This window comes from Micropterus salmoides, unplaced genomic scaffold (genome assembly GCF_014851395.1).
Source record: "Micropterus salmoides isolate LMB-PRFRI ecotype aquatic unplaced genomic scaffold, ASM1485139v1 Ms_hic_scaffold_22, whole genome shotgun sequence".
NCBI classification, from domain to species: Eukaryota; Metazoa; Chordata; class Actinopteri; order Centrarchiformes; family Centrarchidae; genus Micropterus; species Micropterus salmoides.
In genome coordinates, this window is record NW_024041373.1 from 14952542 (window position 1) to 14979204 (window position 26663).

At 39.0% G+C, this 26663-nt stretch overlaps 1 protein-coding gene across 6 annotated transcripts in view; it reads right to left on the bottom strand.

Annotated features, from left to right (window-relative positions):
• hpse2 (heparanase 2) overlaps nucleotides 1-26663 on the bottom strand; it is a 57302-nt gene that overhangs the window by 14839 nt on the left and 15800 nt on the right. For all 6 annotated transcript variants that reach the window (XM_038737976.1, XM_038737979.1, XM_038737980.1 and 3 more), the window contains exons 4-6: nucleotides 10857-11030; nucleotides 9202-9373; nucleotides 4298-4345 (exon numbers count right to left, since the gene is read on the bottom strand). In XM_038737976.1, the coding sequence (XP_038593904.1) occupies nucleotides 4298-4345; nucleotides 9202-9373; nucleotides 10857-11030 (394 nt within the window). The remainder of the gene's footprint in view (nucleotides 1-4297; nucleotides 4346-9201; nucleotides 9374-10856; nucleotides 11031-26663) is intronic.

The following is a 26663-nucleotide window of genomic DNA, read 5'->3' on the forward strand; positions in this document are numbered from 1 at the left end:
GCAGTAGACAAGAAGAACATATAATCATAACAACTGCAGCATCAAAAGATCAACAAAGGTCAAACGTCTATGGAACCTGTTTTGGAAAAGTCTGTAGAACTGACAGATGTGTCAACAAAACTGCTGAGAACAGAGCTGAATATTGTTGTTGAAGCGGTGTTGCAATCTGAGCTTAACCTCGTTGAAATTTTCGTCACAGTGTTGGAAAAGTCCCAAGCTCCTGGCCTCAAACTGTAAACAAAGTACGGATTAAGTCATAGCTTTACACAAATAATTTGGTTATCCTGTCATCTTTCCAGATAGCTCACAATAATTCTTCAGTCCAGATCCCGGGGAAAGACATTCCAGTTCATATATGGAACAATGAAAGACAGTACATATTATCATAGCTATATGGTGCACTATAAATCAGTACTAATGGGAAATTTAGCTATAGTCTATAAAAGCATCTGGTTCTTTACTAAATTAGAGCAGACATCATATAAAGAAATTAATATAAAGATAACAGTTCTAATATTTCGACTAAGATTGGGGGGATCATAGCTTGCTAACAGATCAATTGCTCAAATCTAAGCTCCTGAAAAAGAACCAAAACCTTTCTCTTTGTTCATCCAAAGTTTGGCATGAGACTTTAGCTGCCACACTGACCAGAATGTAATAAAATGCAAGAATAAACAACACAGTGTCTCTGAATATTTTCAGACAAAGGTCAACTTGGTCAGCTTGTTTTCCACAGCTCTCACTGAGTGCCAGCACCGCAACAAAGACAGCCCACAAACAAAACTATCTACCACTCTATTAACACAGAAATATAGAAGGCTACAGACTAGAGATTAGAAATAGATGTGATCAAATCAGACCGGGCACAGATATAAGCAGTGGTGGAAGAGCAAAAAGGGAAAAACCTACATTTAAAATGTTTTATTTATTTACTGTTAAATTATACCAATATCAAAAGTACTGAAGAGTAATGGTTCCTTTCACATTAATGTTGGGTTAGGTTTTTATAGGACAGGTTGCTATTAATTGTTTGACTAGTAAAACTTGCTTCTGCTGTAGTGGAGTATAGTCTACAACAAACAGTTTACTTGTAATAACTTCAAATAGTTGTCAAGTCTCAAGGAATGGCCATCTGGTGAGCAATGGGGTAGCAAAGTAAGAAGAGGATGTTTTCCTTGATGTGGACCAGCAGGTCATTATCAGATCAATCATTACATAACAGTTGTAGGATATGTGGTTTCCCTCAGGAATGCTATAAGTAAATTTACAGTTCCTCTGTGATTTTCAGACCAGAAAGGAGGAGATCACAAATCTTTAACATCTCTTTTTTCTCCGCTCAGCTATAAATAACCATCACACCATGCTCTCTGGCATGCAGTACCACTGTCAGGAACAAGAACGATGTAGGTAGGTAGGATGTGTCTTCCTGGCCGGATTAAAATGTGAGCCTGTAACTACAAAGAGTAAAACTGATGTGTTTCTGAACAAAGTAAAAAAGTAAAATGCTTCTGATTCCACAGTGTTTAGTACTCATTTTCAAAAGCAAGGGTCATTAAAGTGAACCTTCATCATTTTATTAGTAAAACAAGTTTAGCAGGGGGGTTTGGCTTGCACTCTGATGAAAACACCACCATTACCTGCTGTAGGAGCAATTAGGGCGCACATTAAGTGTGTTGCTCAGGGGCATCCAAACAGCAAATCGTAAATTTGTCTCACTTTCCTTGCTCTGATTTTCACAGCTAGAACTGGCAGCCGTCTGGTCAAACTTTTGACTGGCTTAATTCTCTCACCAAGAAGCAGCCCGTTAGGTAAGGCAGAACATGTTCACTACAGTTAAGGTTAGAGGGTATGGGTGTTATAATTAGGTCTTAGATGAAAGACTGTTCACCTAAATTACAAAAACCTTCTTTCTTACTTACTTTTAATGGAATCCAATCACACAGATGATTCTAGTTTTATTTGCCCATGTTTGAGATATCCTTATATGAAATTATGTGTTGCTCACAGCTCCTGAAACAAGAGTCTACAGCCATGCTGCGGCTCTGTGAGGCTGCTGTGGTTAGGCACATTAGTGCTTTGAGCTAAATGCTAACGCCAACTTGCTAATATGCTCATATGGACAATTCTAGCATACTGATGTTCTGCACTTCACCTTTTTAGTTCAGAATGTTAGCCTGCTAGCATTTGCTAAATAGCAATAAACACAAAGCAGCCAACAGCTGTCATTGGACAAAATAACATTTAGATCTTGTGATGGTCCTGCAATGGACTGGCGATGTGTCCAGGGTGTACCCTGCCTTTCGTTTTTACCCTGCGACCCTGTATGCAGGACAGGCGGTTGGCAATGGATGGATGGATCTTGTGATGTTATAGATAAAATGTAAGCCAAAGTTATGACCATGCATCTTGAGGACATGAATGTCTGTACCAAATCCATCCAGTAACTGTTGGGCCTTTTAATTTAAAATCTCAAATGTCAAACTCATGGTGGTGCTATAGAAGAGAAGTCAAGGGATGAATCCTTACCAATAAAGTGGTTAGGATTCATCCTCTGGGACCCATAAATGTCTGAAAAGTTTCATGGCAATCTATCAAATAGTTTCAGCCTGGACCAAAGAGTTGGACCGACATGCTCTCCAGAAACAATGTCCTGATAATTCATAGAACTCACTGTGAACAGTTTTCACAAGAGCTACTTTCTACTGAACAAACGGTCTCTATGAAAACTGTCAACTGTGTGTTCTGTGGATTATCCAGGGTAATGGGGAGACAAGTTTCTGGCGCGAGATGTCCTGATTGATTTTTTTTTCATGTGGTGTGAGCACCATAAATGAAATTCTCCCTTGTATTGGCTAGGAGGCAGAAATCTCAGCAACGTATCTCAAAACCAAAGCAAATAAAAACAAAGGAGTCTGTGTGGATATATACCACTAGAGGTAAGTGAGTAAATGTTTTTTCATCATTTGGGTGAACTGAGCCTTTTACTTTCATAAAACATATCTGGGTTAGGATTAAAATGCCCTGAAAAGATACAGAAAAACAGCTGTGTATCCAGACATCCAGGCAAGCACCTTGGAAAAATGGACGCACTCTAGATAAAGTGAAAGAAAACCTAATATTGCAAAAAGATGGAAAGAGAGAGAAGAGGCAGACAGACAGACAGGCCGACAGAAAGATTAAGAGAGAATGACTAGAGATACTGAACATGTTTTGTTGGTGAATCCAAAAATGGATAAGCAGTAACTGAGACAAGATGCAGCAGACGTGAAACTACAGTGTTGTGGAACAAATGTCATAACAGAATGCAAACCACATATCAATGTTTCGTGATCTGGAGATACACAAATATTTCACGACATAACCAACACGTTTCATCACCGCAAGCTCCAACAGAACCCTTCTGACCATAAGCCACAGGCAGACATACTCTCTAACAACTCCATACGCTTTTCAAACTAGTCTATAACGAATTCTGCATTTCCTACCTACTAAGCTTGATTCAAAACAACTCAAGCCAGCTGCAGTGGAGTAAAACCTGTGTTGTAGACGTGTTAATGAGTGGTCTCCAGTTTTATTAGTTTGGCTTCTTTTGTAGAGGTCAGAGTTTCTGTCACGCAGTCTGGTTAGACTGGAATCTGGACCTCTAGTGTAAAACGGGCTAATTGACAGAGGGAATGAGCCAGAGCATATGGTTTGATTTTAACAGTGTGGGTGGTGTTTTCCTAAGACTTACTGACAGCCCTGCCTCCTTCCGTTTCATCTAATTTCTCCTAATTAGACCTGACCTTCACCTTAATGACCACTCACTCAGCCACATTGGGCTTGTCTGAGCTTACAGTGCATGTGTCTTTTTGTACACATTTTACATGTGTGTATAGAGATACAGATAAAACATGGGGGGAAAAGATCAAACCACTGATATCTCTGTGTACATTCCTGCAGGATGTGCAATAGATGGCAGGTGTTACTAATTTAACACACACACACACACACACACACACACACACACACACACACACACACACACACACACACACACAATCTTTCTCTCAGGCTCCTTTTCCTGTTGTTCCATTTAAAGGATAAACACGGTTCTCCACATTATGCATCAGTCTCTCTCAGTAACAGTGTTAATAACAGTTCCTACTGGCTACTGCATATATACAATGTGGTGAAAATGGTATAAAACACAACATGGTACGTGCTGTTAGATTTAAGGCTAGTTAATGGAGTAGTGTACTGTTGGGGCTTTCCATGGACAAAATAATAAAATAGAAAAAAAGGGTAAAATACCTACTGTTGCCACGTAACTGCATCTACAACAGAGCCAGCATTCTTCATGAACCTGAAAGTCACAAAAACAGAGTTATCTTTACCTGACTGACACTTTTTATTCAAACACGAAGACTAATTCAGCCTGGGTCTTATTTTCAGTTGTGGCCGTTAATATTATGATAACATTTTACCCACCGACTTAACTGCCAAGACCTGGGGATGTGGAAATATTGCAAGCACCTTTAGGGCAGGCTGGTACACAGGGAGTTAATACAGGTTGTCAACATATTCTTGCTTACCCTAAATTATTTAGAAAGTAAAAGCAAGGTGAATTCACCCAAAATGTCAATTTTAACCATCAATTGCACAAAACATTTTAACTATGGTAGGTTCATGATGAACCAGGAAGTGCAAAATCTATCTAGTCGATGTGGAGAAAAACACACAATGACCTTGTGTTTTCCAAAGGCACAATAACTTGATATGATATTTGGTTGAAATGATTGCTTTCAGTTAGTTAAATAAAACTCCAAACATCCCTTAAGCACACAGAGTAGTGTTGTGAACTTAGTCTACCTTTTAATGACACATCCTGTACACAAATACAAACTCAACGCTTACACAGTCCCTCCTGCTGTCTGCCTTCCTCCTCCAAAGTTTATTCATCTGTGTGTGTGTGTGTGTGTGTGTGTGTTTCCTAGTCTACCTGACCCATATCACTCCATATTTGGGGGTAACAGCGTGTCAGACATGCACAAATGTGTGTCTCTAAACTTTCACCGCTCTGGCTTGTTTAGTCTGTCCAGCTCTGATATTTGAACTGTTGAGCAGCCCAGTGTCTAATACATCTTATTTCCTGAGAGCAGCAGAGTAGTTGGGCTGTCAAACACAAGAGCCACCCCCTCGTAACAGTGTCAAACACACAAGAATCACCCCGTCATTAAATGTGTCACCCGTGACCTGTGGATACTCCAGCTCTCTCCTCTTTGTCCTCTCACTCCTCCTCCTCTTCTCACCACCCATCTTCTACATCCTCCCTTTCCACCACTCATCCATCAGTCTGAACTGTACGGTACACATACACACGCTGGTGCACACAAACACACACCTTTTTATTTATGAGCACATTGGAACTGTCAGTACTCAGTGAGATAAACAGCAGTTCCTAATGGTTTCACTGATGTAAGTAGCTCAAGTACAGAGAGGAGGGAGACACATATCAAATTAGTCTTTCTCCTCTATCTTCCAACTACCTGTCAGAATGTGTGTGGGACATTGCGACATTAAACTGTTCCAGTATCTGCACATGGACTTGCATACGTGCACACAATTTTAGCACACATTTCGTTATTTAACAAAGCCAGAGCTATATATTCCACCTTCATCACTTCTAATTGTCTTTTTATCTGTGTAAAAAAAAACTCTCCTAAATCTCTGGAGTCAGACTAATAGTGCACTGATAACAGCTTTCTTTCAGTCACCCAGAACAGCAAGAGGTTCGTGGCAAAGTCCAAACTCTATTGGACCTTGCTGTGACACAACAGTATCAATATTGTCATGTAAAGTTGCAATCAGAAATATTCAACCCTCCCACGATTTTAAGGATTTATCAATTAAAGATTTTTCAGAGAAAGACTGCATTGGATGACTTTCTGAGTTGAGTGAAACATAAAATCAACGCAGAATATGCATGATGTAGTATCTGTGTGTAACAGTATATTTTGTTAAGATAGCCATGTCACAATTGTTAACTCCCTATATAATATTGCTGTTCTTAAAGCTGTCTGACAGCTTTTATGGTCTAAAATGGAGTTGAAACATAATTAAGTCTTTGGGAAATCTATAATGATCCTGCATTTGCTTCAGCTGTGATGCATATAAACCCCACTCATGAAGGTGTTCATGGTGAGTTGCAATCATGGGAAAGATAATGGAGCTTCCACAAAAGCTGAGAGAGGAGATTATTTCAACTCACTTGAAGGGCCTTGGGTTTAAGATGATTTCTAAAGAAATTCTAAGAGACAGCATTGGGAGCATTATAAGGAAGTTTAAAACCTATGGAACAGCTACAAACTTGCCTGGCCATTTCATCAAGGGCCCTTAGCACCTTAGTCAGAACAACTAAGAGAAACCCCCGTGTGACTGCAAGACACCTCTACAGGATGACCTGATGATGTCTAGTACATGTGCTTCAGTGGCAAGATGTGCACTGGACTGATGAAACCAAACTGGAGTTGTTTGGACATATGGACCAGCGGTATGTCTGGCATTCAAAAAGCCAGGCTTATGACCAGAAGAATGCCATCCCCACAGTCAAGCATGGAGGTGGGTCATTGATAATGTGGGGCTGTTTTTCAGTGTCAGGAACTGGCAATCGCGATCCTGTACCTGGCATCATGGATTCCCAGAAATACCAGGGCATTTTAAAGAGGACCGTGATGCCTTCTGTTGAAAAATAAAACCTTGGTGATCATTGGACTTTCTAGCATGACAATGAACCCAAGCACACCTCCAAGTCAACCAAAGCTTGGTTGAGAAAAAGATCCAGGGACGTCGAGGAGTGTCCTTCTCAGTCACCAGATTTACATCCGACTGAAAATCTTTGGTAGGATTTAAAGAAAGCAGCCATCAAACATCACTGAGCTAGAGGCTGTAAAATTCCGATCGAGAGGTGTAAGACGCTCGTCAGCACTTACCAAAAACGTTTGTTAGAAGTTATAAAAGCTAAAGATGCACCACAAAGTACTGAAGCTGGGGCTTGAATAATAATAGTAGAATAATAGATTAATAGTTACATCGGTCATTTGAACTTCAAAGTTAAGTCAACTTCTGTTGTCAAAATAACTCAAATATTCATCAATAAGTATTTTTTGCTGAGTTTTTTTTGTCATTTATTGTCATTATCTTTCATCTACATCACTATAATGTATTTTGAGGTAAGGGGGTTGAATATTTTCCGATTGCATTTACCATATATTACACACTGAACATCTGAATGAGGTTTTTAATCTTTAAATATCCTTGTTTTGTAATGGTACAACATTTATACATTTATTCAACATACTATAATGTACTGTGTGTGCAGATATAAGGGCATTATTAAGTGTTTATTAATGTAGAATATTTATCAACAATTAAACTTCTCCTCCACATATTTTATAATATTACAACTGCATTTTACTATATAGTCTGTGTTATTTTTTATACACCAGCCTCCACTTATGGGTGCCCACAGTGGGAGTTAATAAACGCGTATATCTGCTTACAACTAGTGTGTTATAATCCATCCATTAAATGTTTAAATACTGCTTATAAATGCTATATTGGGTGGAGTATTGGGTAGAGTTAATTATGTATTATTTTATCTAAATTCAAGGTTTATCCTACGTATTTTCTTATTTAGGAAAAAGAAAACATCTCTCCATAAAGGTCATGCTTTATTTGGATCGTCCAACACACTGACAGAGTTGTGTATATCCATCTATGTTTGATTTTCAGTCTGTGTTTGTTGTACAGGGCCACTGATGCATCCATTTTGGTCAAGTTTGTTTCTATTTCAACAGACAGAAAAGCTCAGAAAGGCCTAACTTTGTTTTGGAAATGATGAATATGTTTGAGGGATGGTGTCATCTATTTGGTCAATAGAACTGAGAAAGGGGTTTTTTTTGTCTAAAAGGAGTTTCAACAAACTAAGACAGTCAGTAACACCCAAAAGTAGCCTGCATACCTACATTCTTGTTTAGAGTTAATATGATCAGGGTAGAATTAGCGTTTGAGTTACATAGAGATGCAGCCAAAAGTCAAATGACATTTGGTAGACTGTCTCTCTACTGTTGATCGTCTATCAGTATTTGACTGTCTCGCGTTTTAAACATTTATGAGTTTTGTATTTCACATGTTATATGACATTTTATTTTCAATGCACCAGGGATACACATTTTTTGAGAACGCATTTGCATTCAGAGTTCATTTTGTGACTCACACGTTAACCTAAACTTCAAGGCAGAAGAGCTTAAGTTGTTTTTTTTAGGATCGTAACAATGGCTTTAATAGTTTGAGCTGTTAACCATTTTCCAAAGGATCTGAGTCAATACCATTCAGACAGCCACTGGTCATGTTTGGAGAATATACTTACACAGACTTTAAACTTTCTTGAAGTGAAGAAATTACAAAATGAGTCAGCTTTTTGTCGAAGATACATAATTATGATGTTATAAACTATCAATTAAGTCATTTTGTTGGTGTGTCCATGGGTTTGTGAGTAAATCTGGCATAAGAAACTGTCTAGATAACTCATATAATCGTTTTATGTTGCCAATGTTTGTGTATTGTTTCCTTTTGTGTTTTATTTTCCAAAAAACATAGTTTGTGAATGCAGTTTATATTGGCAGGAGACTTGGCAGGAGACTTGGATCTCAAATCCTTTCAAAGCAAGAACAACAAATTCCCTAATCGCAACTACATTACCATGTGCCAGTAATGCAACTTTGTCAAAGTTGTTACAGAATCAGTACAGAAAGTCAGTTTAACCTCTCTTCAAGTTGGTATTCATATTGATCTGAGTAGATTAATCTGGTTAATCTGAAAACGTATGTACAGTTTCAGGAGGGCACAGGCTGTAGTTGAGAGAGGGCTGTTAGATAAGCCATCAGAGTCAAACTGAAGCTGGTGGACCTTCTGGGTAAAACCAGCAGGTGGGACGTTGTGCAGTCACGTTATCAATCAGATGACACTTTATTTAGGCTGACACGGTATAACTGGAGCTGAGACCCTGAAACCTGCAGAGTGGAAATCCATAAACACTGTGTGTGCATTAAACACAGTAAAGCTCAGTAAAAGACCCAAACCTGCAGCATACTTTCCACTACCTTTCCCCTTTTCCCAGCTGGATAGCCTGTCCAATCAATGTTTTACTTGCTGACTTACCCATCCAGCAGCAGGATGGCGTTCTTTCGGGGTCGTCCTGCATTGGGGCCGTAGAGCTGAGCTCGGTGGTAATAGCGTACAGACTGGAGCAGGGTCCGCAGCTTGGTGTAGTCCTGAGCTAACTGGGTGCTGTTGACCGCGCGACCCACCATGCTGCGGTAGGCATTAGGCTCTGGAAAGAGGAGATGCAGTACACTGAGCCAGAGAGATAGAGTTTATAAAAGCAACAGTGGGGAGGTGGCAGAGAATATTTGTTGTTGTTGTAGTCCGATCTTGCTCTCCTAGAGAGTATCTAACAGCCAGTAGAAAAAGGGATAATTGGGCAATTCGCAGTAATACAGACGGATGGACTCAGTGTCAGGGGAATGGTCCAAGCACTCAGGGTGGCCTTGAAGAATCAGTAAAACAAAGAGCGTGAAGGAGTTAGTTTCCCTAAAAGGAGGAAAACTAAACTTTTGCAGATCCACTGCTGTTTTACTACACTACTGAAGAGCCTTGTGATTATATCTGTACCAGGTTGTGTTTGAGCTGTTTGTGTGCACATGTAGCTGTGTGTGTGCTACAGTCCTCAAAACTATAACGGGTATATTATTATCCATTTTCAAAAGGAACACCTTTTCATTCCACATCTACAAATGTGCTCTGTGTCTGCACTGTCTGGGTGATTTACTTGAAAAGCGAACGTCTGCTACAGTTCGAGTCCTCACAAAATTTTTCACATGGACCAATCAGCAGATTTTGCATGGTACTTTTAGGCTTAGGCTAGAATAAAAGTTTCTATTGTGAGCTTTATTAGAGAAAAAAATTGAAATGAAAATATGAAGTGATGTGCAGCAGGGAAACACAGAGCTCTGTGTGCACTGCAGCTCCCCAGGAACACAGATGGTTAGGATGACATGAGGACTAGCAGTTCCTTTCATCCCTGAAGGAACACTTGCCTTAACCCTTAAACTGCTTAGTCTTTCAATAATGTCTATCAAAGCTGTTACACCAGTAAATTTTAAATGAATGAAACAAAAGTTTAACTGCATTCTCATAGCATAGTTTTAATGGAGAACAACACTTGAATTTTGGACAATAAACAAACATATTTTCTTGGACTAATCAAAAAGTGAAAGTCCTTCACTGAAATGCAGTTCATTATGTATTAGAGGTGGCATGTACAAGTACAAAGTACCAAGTGTTTCTGATAGTAAAGGTTTGCTGGTCTGCAGGAACAGAGACCAACCACTTCACCAGTTTTAGAAATGGTTAAGTTAGAAAAGGTTGTTGTGTAGTGTTGGAAAAGGGTTTAGAGATGATGTTAGTTTAGTGTTGACATTCAGTTTGGTTAAGTTAAGACTAAAACAGCCGATCTAAGACTGTGGTCTCTGCTTGTAGCTTGATAATTCTTAATTTTTCTATGCAAGAATCTTTAAAACTGTGTCGAAGTATTTCTTGATTTGTTCTAGGACTAAGTCTTAGCAAATATTATTGAAATTATTCTACTTTTAGTGTGGTGAGACAGTTCCATCAAGTAAAGTTGAGGTACTTCAAAACTGTCCACCAATATCAGCATACTTAAGTACAGTAGCTGAGTAAAAGCACAAACATACTACAGACTGTAGCTTATGGCGTTAATTAGTAGGCAGTATGTGGTGTGTAGCTATACGGACCATTGCCCAGCTCCCAGGAAATGTTGTACTTCTTGCCAGCGCCGTACTTCAGGAGGCTCAGCGTGGAGGAGGTGTTCCAGGAGTTGTCTGGGTTTCTATGCAGCGCGTTCAGCCCCAGGATCAGATGCAGACCAGCACAGTCGGCAAAGTTGTACAGTTTGTCTAAAGACCTGGCTGGGAGAAACCCACAAAGCAGTTGTAACTTTGATTCTTTTTACACACCTGGAATCCCATGACATGATGTGAAAATGATGGAGACCATGTGGAACTTGTTGATTTATTGATTCTCATGTCCATGTACGGTAGGGATCCCCATCTATTGTTCTACTAACTAACATACAAAATGGGGTATATTGTTTTATAATGCACTATACAAGTGCTCAATGCTGAGAAAGAGTACAAAAGTCACAAAATGAAAAAGAAAATGTTATTGGGAAAACATTGGGTTTGTCCATTTAAACAATCAAGCTCTTTCCCATGTGACTCTTAAAAAAACGGTGGCTTCTTCTAAATTCTTAAACCTCAGTAAATTGTAACATATACAGATAGAAACACGAGATTACATTTCTGCATAGTTATGTTTATGAAAATGTTAGCGTGTACTGTATTTGGATACACTGTAAGCTGCCACGGGGTTTAATATGTAATCAGTTGTTGTGTGCCAGGTACGGAACTTTGTGTTTGCGCATACGCGTCTATTTGTACACATGATGGCAGAGTCTTGTCTTCAAAAACATACAGTGAGAAACTAGACAGACTGATTTTCCCATCATGGACTCCTGTGGTGATGCGCTCCTCAAAGCAGTGAGCACAGAATCGTTCTGTTCTTCTGCAGCTGACTGCTCACTCACGTTTATGTCTGCTGTCTCCATCAAAACACATTATTCTTACTGGGCAGTAAAGGATGAGTGCCTACAACAGATGTTGGCATATGGTGAGTGTGCCAAAAGTGTTTGTTTATATTCTAATGTGCGACTGCAGGCGGCTCCTGGATACCTCAGGCTTTTGTTTTGAAATTTTATCTGTTTGGAGTCATTCCATTAACGTAAATATTGCCCTGAACTCTGACCCTTATTTCCTAGGTTCAACAGGAAACAGATGAAGACTGTGTGCCTCTCTGGATCTGGCTAGAATTTGCCCTCAACTGTGGGTTTGGCACCAGCTGAGCTTGACAACCGATTGCTCCGTCCAATGTGGAATGGAGACAAAAGCAGAGCAGTACAGGGTGCATGTGAGGTTATTCTTCAAACTTGTTGAGCAGTTATGAGCATGCAAAAGGTGTGAGATTGTCTAATATTCTAATATTTAATAAATGGATGTGAGAGATACAAATGTCTGGCCTTAAGTCAGAGTCAGAATACATTTGAACACCGAACAATGCTAATGAAGTCACGCTTGAGCTAAAATGTGTTTTCTTCAGCATTTAGTGTAAGCCTTTATTTCCAGTAGAGCAGTGGTTATGTATAATCCACAGAGCAAACAGAGAGAACAGAAAGATTGCTTGTTGCACCTGGCATTAATTCGCTCTCCAGCAACGGCAGGACAAAGCCTAAAAACAAAAGAAATGCTAGCAGTAACAATGGTTTTATTACATACAGTGCTCTTATGGAGTGTATTTCTCCTGAGTAAACTGTCTGTTCTCCATCTCATTAATAACCACCAATAACGTTATTATCATAACTGCTATTATCATAACTTCTTCCCTCTGTGGTTAAACCAGAGTGGTGTCTGTTTTCAGGAGCAGAGTTGAGAGCAACAGGACAGAGAAAGTAGCGCCAGATGTGGCTGCCAGGATGAGTGATTCCAGGCCTTTCCTCACCTGAGATCTGAGCAGCAGGCGACCAGCCCTGCTTCAAGACACAGCTAGCAGCCCTGCACACACATCATAAAGGCATCATGAGATGCATCATGCTGCTAAAAATATAGTTTCTCTGCTGGCAGGCCTAAGAGCCGCATGTACGATCAAATAAATGTCTATGTGTTTATGTGTCAGTTTTGCTCCTGGGATTTTGATTCTGTTGATTCTATTTAACCAGCCGCAAATAAACTCATGGCTTTGTAATTTAAAGGTATGTCCAATGGTAAAGTGAGAAAACTAAATGTTTTGTAATGCAGAGAGTTTAATATTTTACACTCCTGTTTTAGTTGTTGCTTAAATACTTTCAAACTTCGGACAAAATCCTCACAATAACACGTTTTGTTTCCTTAAATATTTATATTCTTCCAGCACTCCTATGAGTGCATGTAGGGAGGAAGTGGATCGGAAGGTAAATAATTTAATTGATATGTTAATATCAATTAAATTAACAGCTTTAAAATACATGTTACAATACAATACATGTTGTTATATGTAGTAGAAGAAGCAGAAACGATCATCATTTTCAGTTATTATTAAATCAAAATAAATCATACACGTTCTCTGGTTTCAGCTTCTCACATAGAAGTATTCAATTTACAACAATAAATAGAATTTCTTTTATGGACTTCTGGTCAGACAAGACATTTAAACATGTCACTTTGGCCGCTGCGAAGTTGTGATAGGATTTTTTAGTTAAAATAATTAAACAACTGATCGAAAACAAATTATCTGCAGATAACTTGATGAAATGAAAGTAATGATCAGTTGTAGCCCGTAGTAGTCCACCATTATAATTGGGTATTTACCTATTATTAAGAGGAGCTGGTACATATTTTAGCTAAGCTACAGTTAGCCATGACTTTCTTATAATCTGGTTAAACAAGAAAAACAATAGCACAATTCCCTGAGAACTCTCTCTCATTTGAATGGTGGTTAATCCTCAGTTAGCCTGCTGGTGAGCAGTTACTACAGTTTCTGCTTCGGTTGCACAAACCAACAACAGCTACTAGCCGCAGGAGGAAGTATAACATTACCGGCCAACATAACCGAGCTCTCGTTTATAGCCCTACAAGAGCAGGGCATCATATGCTTTCTTCCAAAGAGAAAAGGATGCTGGGTAGATCCATCCTCCTGGTGTCAGGAAATCTACAGATCACTAAGGCCAAACATGAAAGAGCTCTAATACAGACACTAAAAAGCCCTGAAGCTACAAATCTGTGATCTCAGTCAGACGAAAGTAATGACATTACCAAGACACATACCGTATGTGTGTCTGTGTGTGTGCCTTCTTACAGCTCAGTATCACATCTGTGTAATGCTGAAGAGGAGAAATGTAGCACGATTCAATATAAAATGGAGATAAATGGTGAATTTAGGTTAGAATAGCAGCACGCATTGTTTTTGGAGAATACCTCTCCCAAATGGGAACAATCCAGATGATCTACTGTTTAACAAACAGACAGACAATCAATCAAGCTAACATGAAATTGCAGTTACTTCTGTTAGAAGTGTCAAACAAGTAGCAAACTGTGCGTATACTAATGACAGTGAATAATGTCTTTGATTCACCATCATTATTCAGTTTGCTGTTTTTAAGAATGACAGTTTCTTATGTTGTAATATGGTTCAAAATGAGACTCATAATTCTCAGTAACACATAACACAACAAAGGCCTATCTAAGAGGTCAGACTTTACTGTACTCACTCAGTTACAAACTTCTCTTTCATCTTACAAACAGTCCAGCCAGAAACGAGCGGAACAGACCCAGAAAGCTGCGTGTGCACGCATGTGTGTGTTATGTGCCTGTGTGTTGGCGTGCCTTTGTGTGTAGCGGAAAGAGTGGGGTCTGGATATTGTCAAGCTGTCTATCTGATAGAAAAGCCAGTTCTGTGAAGCAGAGCGGCCCAGCAGCATCAGTCAGTGCTATGCCTCATTTCTGCAGCTCTGCATATTACACACAGGTCTATGTACACTGGGCCTGGATGCACTCACACAAACAGTGTTTGCTGGTTTATATACCACCCACATGAACCAGACACCCATCTGAAGTTTCCAATGAAATAACACTTTTCTGCACCTTTGGTGAGTTACTGTCAGCTGACAAGACAGTTGTATTTTTACATTAAATCATGATATGTTTTACTTTGAAGCTACAATAATCACTTTCATTATATCATTTATCTTCACTAAATAAGGAAATGCATAATGCTGTTACTTGTTATGACAGAGACCTGCTCTGGGGACCGTTGAAAAGTCTTCAGATTGACAAACGGCTTCACTTAATGAAGTTACGAAAAGCAGGTTGGACAAACAGAAGAGGAAGAAACATTTTAAAATTATTACAGACAAAAAACTACAGAACGGTGCCTTTCATGTCTATTGCTGTGTTATGAATCATCCAGTAATAAAAATAGCAACAAAAATGCAGGGAGTTTAACAGACAAGGCTAGGGACCTGGCAACAAACTGCATCAGTCTACTAACATGTCCCCATAATTTTAGCCATGAGAGAGAAAATACGGAGCACAGCAAAAAAAAAATTCTGTCTCTGGTTTCATTCTATACAGAAATATAGTGACTTACTGCCAGACGCAGCTTACTGCCACAGCAAATGTCAAATTGGATGTTTAGTCCTATCAAAGTCAGTCTGGAACATACAAGCACACACAGACACACACACACACACACACACACAGACACACACAAACACACACAATGAGACTTGAGCTGAGTTCTGGCTTGCTTTAAAAGCCAAATCAAAACCGAATCCTCAAGAGACATGTGCAGACAGGGGAGAAGGCTGTTTAGAGAAATTAATTCTGAGCCTTTTTTCCTGTTTATGGATACAATGTGTTTTTCCATATCTAAAGATACACATGTTGCACAAACTTCCAGCGCTCTTAAAAATGCATGGTTAAGTGTCCACACCCCTCATGAACATGATCCCAAAACATACCTCAAAATACCAACCTATGGAACCACTAAATGACCTTGAATTTTTGATAACAATTTTCTTCTTGATGGATTAAAAGCACTGATTCTCAAACAAGAAGGCATGTGCATGAAATGAACATCATGTTCATTACACTGTTCCCATATGTAAGAGCATGGATGCTTGTTATTTTCTCTGTCAGCTGAAACAACACACATTACATTGGCTTGAAATGTGCAGTGAAACAAATGCATGCACACACACGCACACACACTTGTGGAAAGGCTACCCTCAGACTGTGCATCCATCAAATTGTTCTTAACATGGGGACATTGCGGATGACAGTATTTAAGGTTTTACCAGATGGATTGAAAAGTAATTTGACATTTATACTTAACACACACCACATGCAGTCGCAGACAAACAGCGTGACCAGTCATGAAAAATCTTTAAGTAAACTGCTAAAATATCCAGGAAAACCCAAGGGAGGCACATTTATCATCAGCTCCTCCATCATGGCTTCAATCTCTTTTCTCCACCAGCGCCACTGATTCGTGTAGCAACTCTCTGCCTTCTGTTTCTCATTGGACCAGTTCCTCAACTAACCAGTTCCTCTGTGGCTGCAGAAAAAGACACTGTGACTGAAGCAAGGTCATCTCAAGACTGACGCTTCCAATTCACAGTTTTTGAAAACGATAGTCAAAAGTTTAAGAACAGCTATCGATGCAGTTTGATCATTCATCCATATCGGTCAAAGCCAGACCAGTATACTGTTACGGTCGCTGTATCGAAAGCTATTAAATGCGGTGGTTTGCTATGTTCGCATGGTGAATCTGCGACTTATCCTGACGTTAACTTGACACTACATGTTAGGGTTGCGCAGAGGGAGAAATGTGGTTCCAATATAGCGCGAGTCTGTGCTGCTCCACCAGCGTGTTGCACAGAACCTAACGCCTCCATGTTTACACACACACACACACACAAACACACACACATCTCCACATGGACTCTTCTTTCATACAGGGTAGCTTCACTCCAGTGAAACCATTCAGGTCAAACCACTTTTGTATTTTGGAAGAATGCAAGATATGTGGTGGGCACCTGTTTTCAATTCTGTTAGTAGAGGGGGACCGATGTGTGTGTGCATGCGCGTGTTTGTGGAAACAAGAGTGTGAGTGAGAGATTACCTCAATCTGTGAATTTGCTGTGACTAGAGTTGCGTGTGGCCCTCTTCTGTGTACCCAGTGTAAGGAGATGCAGAGCAAGTCGACAGAGCTGGTGAGTAAGATGAGTGGTATGTTAACATACACTGTTCTCGATGTAAAGTACATCCACCCTCTGCGGCACTGTGTGTGTGTAAGCATATGAGTGTTCCAGCCTAGGCAACAGGCTGCAGTAGACAACAAATCTTAGACAGAGCAGTGGACAGAGAACTGGACAAAATGACATCAACTGTCTCTCACTGGCTTTGGGCCATGTAACTCCAACCACTTGTTAGGGGAACAGGGTGTGAGGGAAATGCGTATGGGGTGTGAGTGGTTTTCACATCTGTTTGGCAATGGCTGCTGTCTATCACTCCCTAATGGGAAAAGTACGCTTTTAGAGACTAATGACCTCACTGTGTTTGGCTTGTAAAGAAACAAGGTGTGTGGAAGTATTTTTTTCCCAGGAGAGAAACATCACCGTCTGTTTGTTTGCATTGTGAAGCTACCTACAAACCATAACACCATAACACAACCAAAAGGAGAAAGAATTTAACAGCCCCTACCATGAGCCAAAACTGTTTATGAATCATCCTGTTATTGTAAACTGACAGGCTTTAGTTTAGTTTAGGAGTTTAGTAACTCGTGAATCTAACTGAAGCTTCATCTCTGTCTAAGGAAAACAAATCTCTAATTATCAGATGGCCACATGTACCTACAGCTTTTTTTGCACAGTGCAGTCTATTCTACCATTCAGATGGCTTACCTTTTAAAAAGCCAAAGTGAAATCACAAAAGTCCACCCTTATTATTGAAGGGAAGCATTTTGAGATACATTAGAAATGTTCCTTTGGCATTCAAGCCTCTGAGTGGGCGGTCCAGTGTACATGTTTGATTGACAGCTGAGCTGGCAGGGGCGCTGAGACAAAATGTAAACAAACTTGTGTAACTGTAGATTACAAGCCAAGTACAGACAGAATTTTGTTAGCAGTGGTGTTGAAGAATAAGGTCTACACACCATTTACCATTTAAAGTGAACAATCTAAAAGCTGCATGAATCAAAATGTTATATCAACAAGAGATCGCTCATAAGAATGAACCCACAGGGAATTATCACAAACCATGCAGTTCCCCTCTGCTATATAAAGCCTTATATCATCTTTCGGCACTTGGTTCTGGTTTTTAGTCCTTTGGTTCACTCAGCCACAGGAGGCAGCTGTTGTCAGCAATAAACTCTAAAAACCCACTGTACACTACCTGCTCCAAACAACATAAATTAATGACTAGCTGGCAAACATAGTGGATAATTTGGATCGATTCCAGATTGATGTTAATGTTGCTCCATGTTTGCTAACACCTTAGCCATGACAACTTTAACATCACAAGGTGTTATCAAAGTTGTGTTTACACTCGACATAAAACACAAACCATCACTTAATTCAGGTTTTAAATTTTTAGCTTTTTTGCTTTTCAGTGTTGACTAAATATCTAAATATCAAAATGATAATAGCAGTGCAATCTTCCCTGGTGGATTAATTTTTGGTAGCAAGCCATTGTTTCAAAACCAGACAAGAAGAGAAGGAGACTAGGTGCTACGAACCTAATGTGGGTTCTTGCTTGTAGTGTAAGTATGTGGCTCTTTTTTGTCATGTCACACTCAGCCAATTACTGAATGATGACAATTTGATATGCTATATGCAAAGAATTCATCTGTCTTCCTAGACAGAAAAATAATGATATACACAAGTTCATGTACTTACAGATCAGGAAACCTAAACATATATATTTTTTAATATAGTGTTTTTCTATTTTTTTTTTAAATGAGAGCACAGGACTTGTAGTTATAAAATAGAACTAAAAACAAGCATTTCCATTTCAGTTGGACATTAAAGGCTAAATCTGAGGTGAAGAGAAGGTTTTCAATGTCTTTAAAAGGAAATATATTGTGGGCCATATAAAACAAAAACTGCCTGAAGCACAGCAAATGGAGAACAGTATATTTTTAGCAGTTCTGTGTTCAGAGCATCTCTTTGAACACATAAAATATGAATACTGTGCCAGACATTAACATTGCTTTTTTTAGGTAGAGTCATTAAAGATAAGGGTGTGAGAGCCACACCTGACATTTTTACAACCAGAGATTAGTAACAGTGTCACCTCCAAAGAGGGTGGTTGTAAAGCTTCCACCTCTTATCCAGTTAGCCATTTCGTCACACACCTCTGCTGATGCTGTAATTGAGCTCTGATTGTTCTGTAATTGCAGAGAAACAAGACTCCTGCAGGCAAATAGAGTGAAACAAGAGGGAGACTAGCCCAGGGCTTTACTGCCCCTGAACCATCAAAGAGTTCGGAGTTAAAACAATGTCTGCAGCCCTTCCCACGAAACACCTGCTTAGGGTGCAAACACAGTGCAGATCACTGATCACTCATCCGTGGAAGGAACATTTTCAGGTTCTTAGCAAATGCCTTTTTAACACCCTGAAATTCATCATCAAATAGCAAGCCTGGCAAACCAAGGGCAACTAAAACATTTGTTGTCGGATATTTAGGACATCTGCTATATTCCCAGCTCAAGAAGGCCATCTTTGATCCCAGGCCGTGTGATGGATGAGGGTTATGAAGACCAGAACCCAAGCAGGGCAGCAAAGCAAACACACCGTATCCCAGACTCCCTCTCACTGCTAGAATAATCACCATAATCACAGCAATCATCTTCCACTCTCAAACTATATCCACACACATTACTTATGCTTCAGTTAAACGGGAGGTTCTGTCTTCCGCTGAACGAGCAGAGCCAGATTAAACAGTTACAGAATCACCAGCTTACATTACAACAGTTTTATAGGTAATTATACATTTATAATATCAGATTCTGGGAAAGGTTACGAAATGTTTTTAAGTAGTGTATTGATCACAACGACTACGTAAGCTATTTGTTATTTTGTCATTTAAATATAATGACTGATAATACACCTAATTATATATAATTAAATGAATGATGGAATAATATTTTATAAATTTATGTAATAATTTCATAATTATTCTCAGATAATACCTGTGCAAATGTGACCAAATGCTTGAGTATAAGCCAAGGGGGAAAAAAATGCACATCCAGTTTTCCATATTTAATTTTCTTAATATATAACTCATTTGTAATTTATATTTTTAATGCATATGTGTGTAATAAATCCTTGTAAAAACTATTAATGCAAAGCCGCTAATTTAGCACAGTTTTAGGATGATGAAATAACATTTTTCAAGGCATTAAATCGGGGAACTTTCAATTTAAATAATACTCATACTTCATGACCAGTGTGGTAAAATGATGATGTGGCCCTACAACAATGCAGCTCATGTAAAAAGAAGCTGGTCAGTGTAGGACAATCACTACAGGGGGCACCTGCCTCAGCCAGGCGGACAGTCTCTCTTTCCATAACTCTTAACTTTTAAGTCCCATTTGAGTTTCTACAGAAACCCGTTATGACAAAGCTGGGACTTGGTCCCAGCACTGTGATGGATTTTCCTGCCAGATGTTTGTGGATGGTTTATGGACTTTTTCCAAGCATTCACCATGACAAAAATCTCCCAAAGTCTCAAAACTGTTCTTTAATAAGTCATGTGCTCTTGTTAAGATTTTGCTAATCCCGTCTGTTGAGCACTAAAATCTGCATTGTTTACATTTAAAAACATTTTTTTCACCATTTTGCTTTCCGTCTTCAATAAGATGTGTTGGAAGAAGTTTGCACGCATGTGAGATTTTGAATTGGCTTTTTTTATTATGCTTTTGTCAATTAGTCTGCTGTAGATGTTTGAGGTTTGGAAAACTGACATTCTGCTTTAACACTTGTGGTGGCGCTTTCAATTGATGCAAAAACCATATTGTATGCTAAAAGGTCTGAAATCAATCACACACAGATTTTCAGTTGTACAAATAAATATCATTTCATTTACACCCACTGTCAGAAACCTAAAAAAAATACACTGATCTGTCAAATCGTTACTGCTAGCTCATACATCTGAATAAACACTTTCAGTATTTATTTGTTTCATTGATTTGATTTGCACAATTTAGACAGTAATGTACTCACGAGAACCCAATCCAAGTAAAGCAATGTAGTACTTTTTTGTTAGGTTACACACGTCTCTGCCATAGAGTAGTTAACCACTGTGAGGCAGAAGTGACAGAGGCATTACTAGGAATAAAAATTGTGTTTTATTATTATGGTGGTTCTGTACCTCTTTACATTGGACCAATCTGCACCGAGGGTGGTGGGATGCATTTCATATTTCAAACATCTCCTCATTATGTTTGTGGTGATATGATACAAAATTGATTGCTGAAATAACAAGAAAGTCTATGTTAAAATGTGTTTAATGTGTGAAGAATGGAGCTGGTAATAATTAGCTTTATGACACAAGCAACATCCAAAGGCTAGAAGCCTAACATGGAGATTTAGCAAGGAGGTGACACCAGGACTATGTACGTACGAGTACAGAATAAGATTCTTTCTCAGTCAGTGCAGAGAAACTGGTTCACATCTGGTGAGAGTAAGATGTTTAGGTTACATATGGAGGATTTCAAAAATATTTCACATAGGGGGGGATAAGAAGATAAGGAGAGGTTTTAGAAGATGAAAGGGAAAGATTTCCTGTAATATTGTCAATGTCTACTCTTGAACACAGGAGACAGCTGTATTTCATTTGTTTACAACAAATAAAACATCTTAATCATTAGAATCCAGCAGACTATTTGATATTTTTATAATAATGTTGCTTTTTGTTTTTAGTTTTACTACCATTTCTTAAATAAATATGTATGAAGACGAGGGATTAGGCAGCTCTAACTTACTACTAAGTTCACCCTTGACAAATGTCAGTCTAAGAGCATTCACTAGTTATGCTATTACAGAATAGTTGAACTTATTTTGACTCACTCTTACTTTCCAATGTATAACTTGTAAAATGTAATATGATAAATGTATATAATGAGGATGATGAATGGCAATTTATGCCTATGTGCCTGGTGCAAATCTTCTCTCTTTTTTAGAATCTCTGGGTTGAATTATACCTTATAGGTATATAACAGTAGGTAACAACAAGAAAAAAAGAAAATAATGGTGAATCTGTGTAAAAAAATAAAAAATAAAAAAACTAAAGCAGGAGATATCAGTTGTCCGACATGACCACAGAATCAACAGCAGCATCACTTTAGTGTTGAGATGCTAATGTTGGTGTGAACGTGTAGGAGTTTTCTTTGGCCTGAACCTCTTCCCGTGTCTTTTCTTGACCTACAGTGGAGGATTTTGAAGGCAGTGGAGTTCACTGGGAGAGAACGAGTGACGTAGAGCCCGGCTATTAGCATTGTGAGTGGGGCATGCTGGCTGAATATCAGACCCCGGGTTTCCTACTCTGCCAGGGGACGGACCAAGCCAACCCAAGCCAGCCAAACATCTGCTCTTGATTAGAGGTGTCGGCTCCTGTCATTCACAGCAGAGGTTCAAAACCTGAGGGAAAGGGTTCACTTGGCCTCTTTTTGCCTGGGCCGCTGCAAGCAGTCCTGTACACTCCCTAAGGGAATGCAGGTCTGAGGAAAATACCACCGAAAATTCAATTCCATTTTTCCTTTCCGTGCTTCACTCCTCTAACCGAGGCAAATTTCATTACACACTTATGGACTCATAAAATTCCTTCAATAACATGGGGCTGTGTCTCACAGACCAGAGCTCCTTTAGAATCAGATAGCTTCGGAATAAAAAGGGCTTGGAGTGCAATGAGCTGTAAGAGGTGTAGTGCCTCTACCTATTAGACCCGTCATGAGTTTAGTCCATTTTTTTCTTTTTTCCATGCCTTTCTTTCTTTTTTCCTTCTTTACAACACACAAACAGCTGTATAAATTTAGTTATAGTACAGACATAAATTAAAAATGTTTTAAATGTGTTGCACTGCTTAAGTGATGAAAGCCCATAAAATAGTTTACATATTTTCTCTGTCATTTTGTAACAATACATCACCCGGCATCTAATAAAACCTCCAAATAAAATCCCAAAGCACCAATTACTGGATACTTAGGCCAATTAACAAAAACAGAAACAAAGAGAGACTTTGGCAAATGGGAAAGAAAACAATTTGATCACACATCTAACATTAAGCTTCCATTACCCCTCTAATGAGCCAATAAACTCTTTGGAGGTGACTGATCTTAAGATGTAGCCAAACCGCTATATGTTGTTGGTCTCAGTAAAAGAAGGTTACCATCCCAACAGCCAAGCCTAAACTGGCCTCCATATGTGTGTGTCCAAGTTTCTAGCATACTTTTTAAGATTTACAAACAACTATCCAGGCTCTGGCAGAGATGCGTGTTCTGACTTAAAGACTTATTCAAAGCTCCTTCTGACCAAAAAATACACAGCCGATCATGCTTCTTTCAATTCCGTTTACAACATTTTTTCAACTGAAAAGAAGTGTAAACAAAAAGCCACACTGTAATCCATTACTACCTAAAGCTGTTCAGTAAACAGTATCTTTCACAACAAACAGAAATGTAAAAACATTCAAGGAGAAAATTTCGCTATGAAGTCAGTTTTACATTTCAGCTGTTTCTTGGAACTCTGGATTATGTTGTTAGGATATGGGGATGTTTGTTATTTTGCTGTTTTTTTGACAAGGTCTGCACTGAATTATTGTTTTGGATGGTAGATGGGCACCTGTAGGTTTGAAGTTTCTAAAAGGAAACAGGGTATCATGGTCAAGCCTGGATTTTTATACAAAGGCATCAGATTTGATGTTGGGGGTGAGCCAGGAATATCATTCTTGAGCTGAATACCTGCTGATAAGGCCTACAGATAATTAGTAACTACTACTACTTAATAACTTAGTGTCTCCACCCTTTGCATTCTTTGAGACACGTTTACAGCTTTTCTCACAAGTTAGCGATGTTCTTCCTCTTCAGTTGTGCATGATGTTGCATATTCATGTTGCATGCGCAGGAATAATTTTGTCAAACTGAATAATGCATAACAATCATGATCTTTTCGAAGCAGAAGCAAAAGCAGAAGCAATGAAATGCAGAAGCACTTCATTATGAGCAACATTTACTAAATATAGGCACCTTTACTCAGTTGTTAACACTGAACCATTTCAGTGCTTTACTGGATCAACCAGTGCCAACATAGAATAATGCTAGCTATAGTGGTGGAAAAATGTTCTTGTACCTTATATGCAGTTGGCTAAGTTACTAAGGCATAATTGAGGCCACTCATCCATGCTCACCTCATCAATATTCTGTCTGAATTTACCATCTCTATCAATACTGGTACTTATTTTGGGATATTGCAAGACCCTGGGGTGACACAGCAGATACAAGAGGACAAAAAAGTCTCTTGGTAAGTAATGTATTGCATGCTCATGAATTTCAATTAACCATTTTTTACTTTCATTTGTTTTTAACGAACGACAGACAGATGTTTTCAGAGCTCTTCATACACATATCTTACACACAGAATAATTAGAAAGTAGCTTCCTCACAGATCCCTCTGAGGCACATACATGTTCTTGTTTCATGTGAGGGTCAGAGGTCAGTCATAGCCAGGAGTGACGCCTCTGGAGCAGGTAGAGCTTTAGTCTTTCTCAAGCCTTCAACAAGGACGGACACGTTTTCTCAATTATTGTGTTTTTTTACCTTTGTCCATTTAACATAGTGAACAATGTGAAACTTGTTTAATACAGTTTTATAGACAAAATCTGATAGTATATTTGATATAAATGTGACTGAGAATTATTTCTCATCTATTGAAATATAAATACACCGGAAACACTAAAAGTATAGTCCGTTTAGAAATATGCACATTTTAATGCCACAGAAATAATCTGAAACATGCACTGTTCTGTTTTCAATCTGTAAGTGTCAGAGGTAACTCGAAATTGACGCAAGTTTCGAAGTTAGTGGCTTGTGAAAGGTCTTTGGAAACACCCTTTTTATTAAAGATGTTTTCTTAAGAGAGCTCTGAAGATGTTATTTGTGCTCTAAGGCTGCTGGGGAGTCTAACAAGTGGGAAGCTACTGAACCCTGAGCACAGGTTATCTCAACCTTGAAGGCACAGTTTTACACCAGAGGTGTCGGCTGGGTCGACGGGTCTATACTGCCAGAGCTCGCTGGGATGCTAAAAAAATTGGTTCAGAGAAATACTGAAAACACTCTTTGTTGGTCTCATATGAAGAAAATGTTTTATTCATCATTTTCCCCATCTGTCTGTTGCGTTATTTAATTTTTCACTCCTTCCATCCCCCTTTCCCTTCCCGCCTCTTTCTTATTCTAACTTTGTTCCCTCTCGCTCTTGTTTTCTCATTTTGAGGGCTGAGAGCTGCGCTGTGAATCTCCAACTCAGCAGGACACCATGGAGTGATAGATGGCCTCTGACAAGGTCCAACACAATCCAACCAGCCATATGCTCCAAGTGAAAAAAAGAAGAATTAAAGAGGATTCACAAGTGGCCAGAAGAGAAACATGCCAAACTCTTACGCAAGCAACATTTTCTGGAGTTTACAGTAATATATGTGGGCCCTTGACACAGTGAGATTAATGTCCCTGGTACTTGAGTATGAACACTGGCTGGCATTACTTCAGTTAAGTAGGCAAACTCACACATTCAGGGGAATGTTTTAAAAGAGAAGAAAGAAAAAAAATCTAAATTATCCAAAATAATGATTTAAACTATAATAGAAAACTAAAGCAAAGATACCATGTTAGAGACAAACTAGATGAGGAACAGATTATGGTGAAGAAATGCAAAGTCTACATCACGATAATGCTAAGTTTGGAAGCTGGTTCATACAGTTAGCAACTTTGCAGATACATGCATCAAATGCAAATTAGTTTTTTTTTTAATTCCATTTCTTTGCAAATTAGCATTATATAAAGTTAATCTCCAGAAGACAGCGTTGCAAGCAAAGTGTCAATAGTGCAGAGAAAAAAATCCCTGACTGGATCTTACATTTAGTCAGAGAAGAGAAGAAGAGGTAACAATATTTTGTTTTGTGAAGATATATATATATAAGGATATGTGTGGTATCAGAAGAATTTTGTTATTCTCTTCATGCTCAATTTACTCAACCCCCGTATTTTCTGATGATGTATGATCATCTCTCAACTACACTGTACTCTCTCACTAAAGGAAAAGGAGACTCTTTTCTTGAACAACCACACCCATACAGTAATACTTCAAACATTTGTGTGATGCTAATGACTGTGTTAAATCCAGTGTGAAAGAAGAAACATTCGTAAACACCAGGTCAAGTCCCCTCCCTAAACAGTGTTTATAGCTTCCTAGCCCCTTACTAGCCCATAATTCCACTACAAACTTTACACACAATGACTATATATGGCCAGGCACACACACAAACACACACATAGGGCAATCTCACAAATAAAGGATGACAGCCTAAGAGTCAAATTAAGTAAATAAAATGTGTCTAGCTGATAATGAAGGAGGTATGTTCCCCTCAGGATAACAACTTCATTTGGACTCATCCAGCTGACACACACACACACACACACACACACACACACACACATGTGGTACTTACTATACACACACACAAATGCACACGCACACACACACATACGCACACTCAAGAGGTACCAGCATTTCCTGCTACAGGTCCATCCCATTGGTATGAACTGGCTCAGTGCAGTCAAGAACACAGTGTGGTGATTTGAAATTTGACACAAAACGTATGTCTTCTGGAGTTCTGGGGGGAAATGTGGAAGTTGGATGTCATGCCAAACAATCACAGGAGAGGAAGGACTGCTTTCAAACA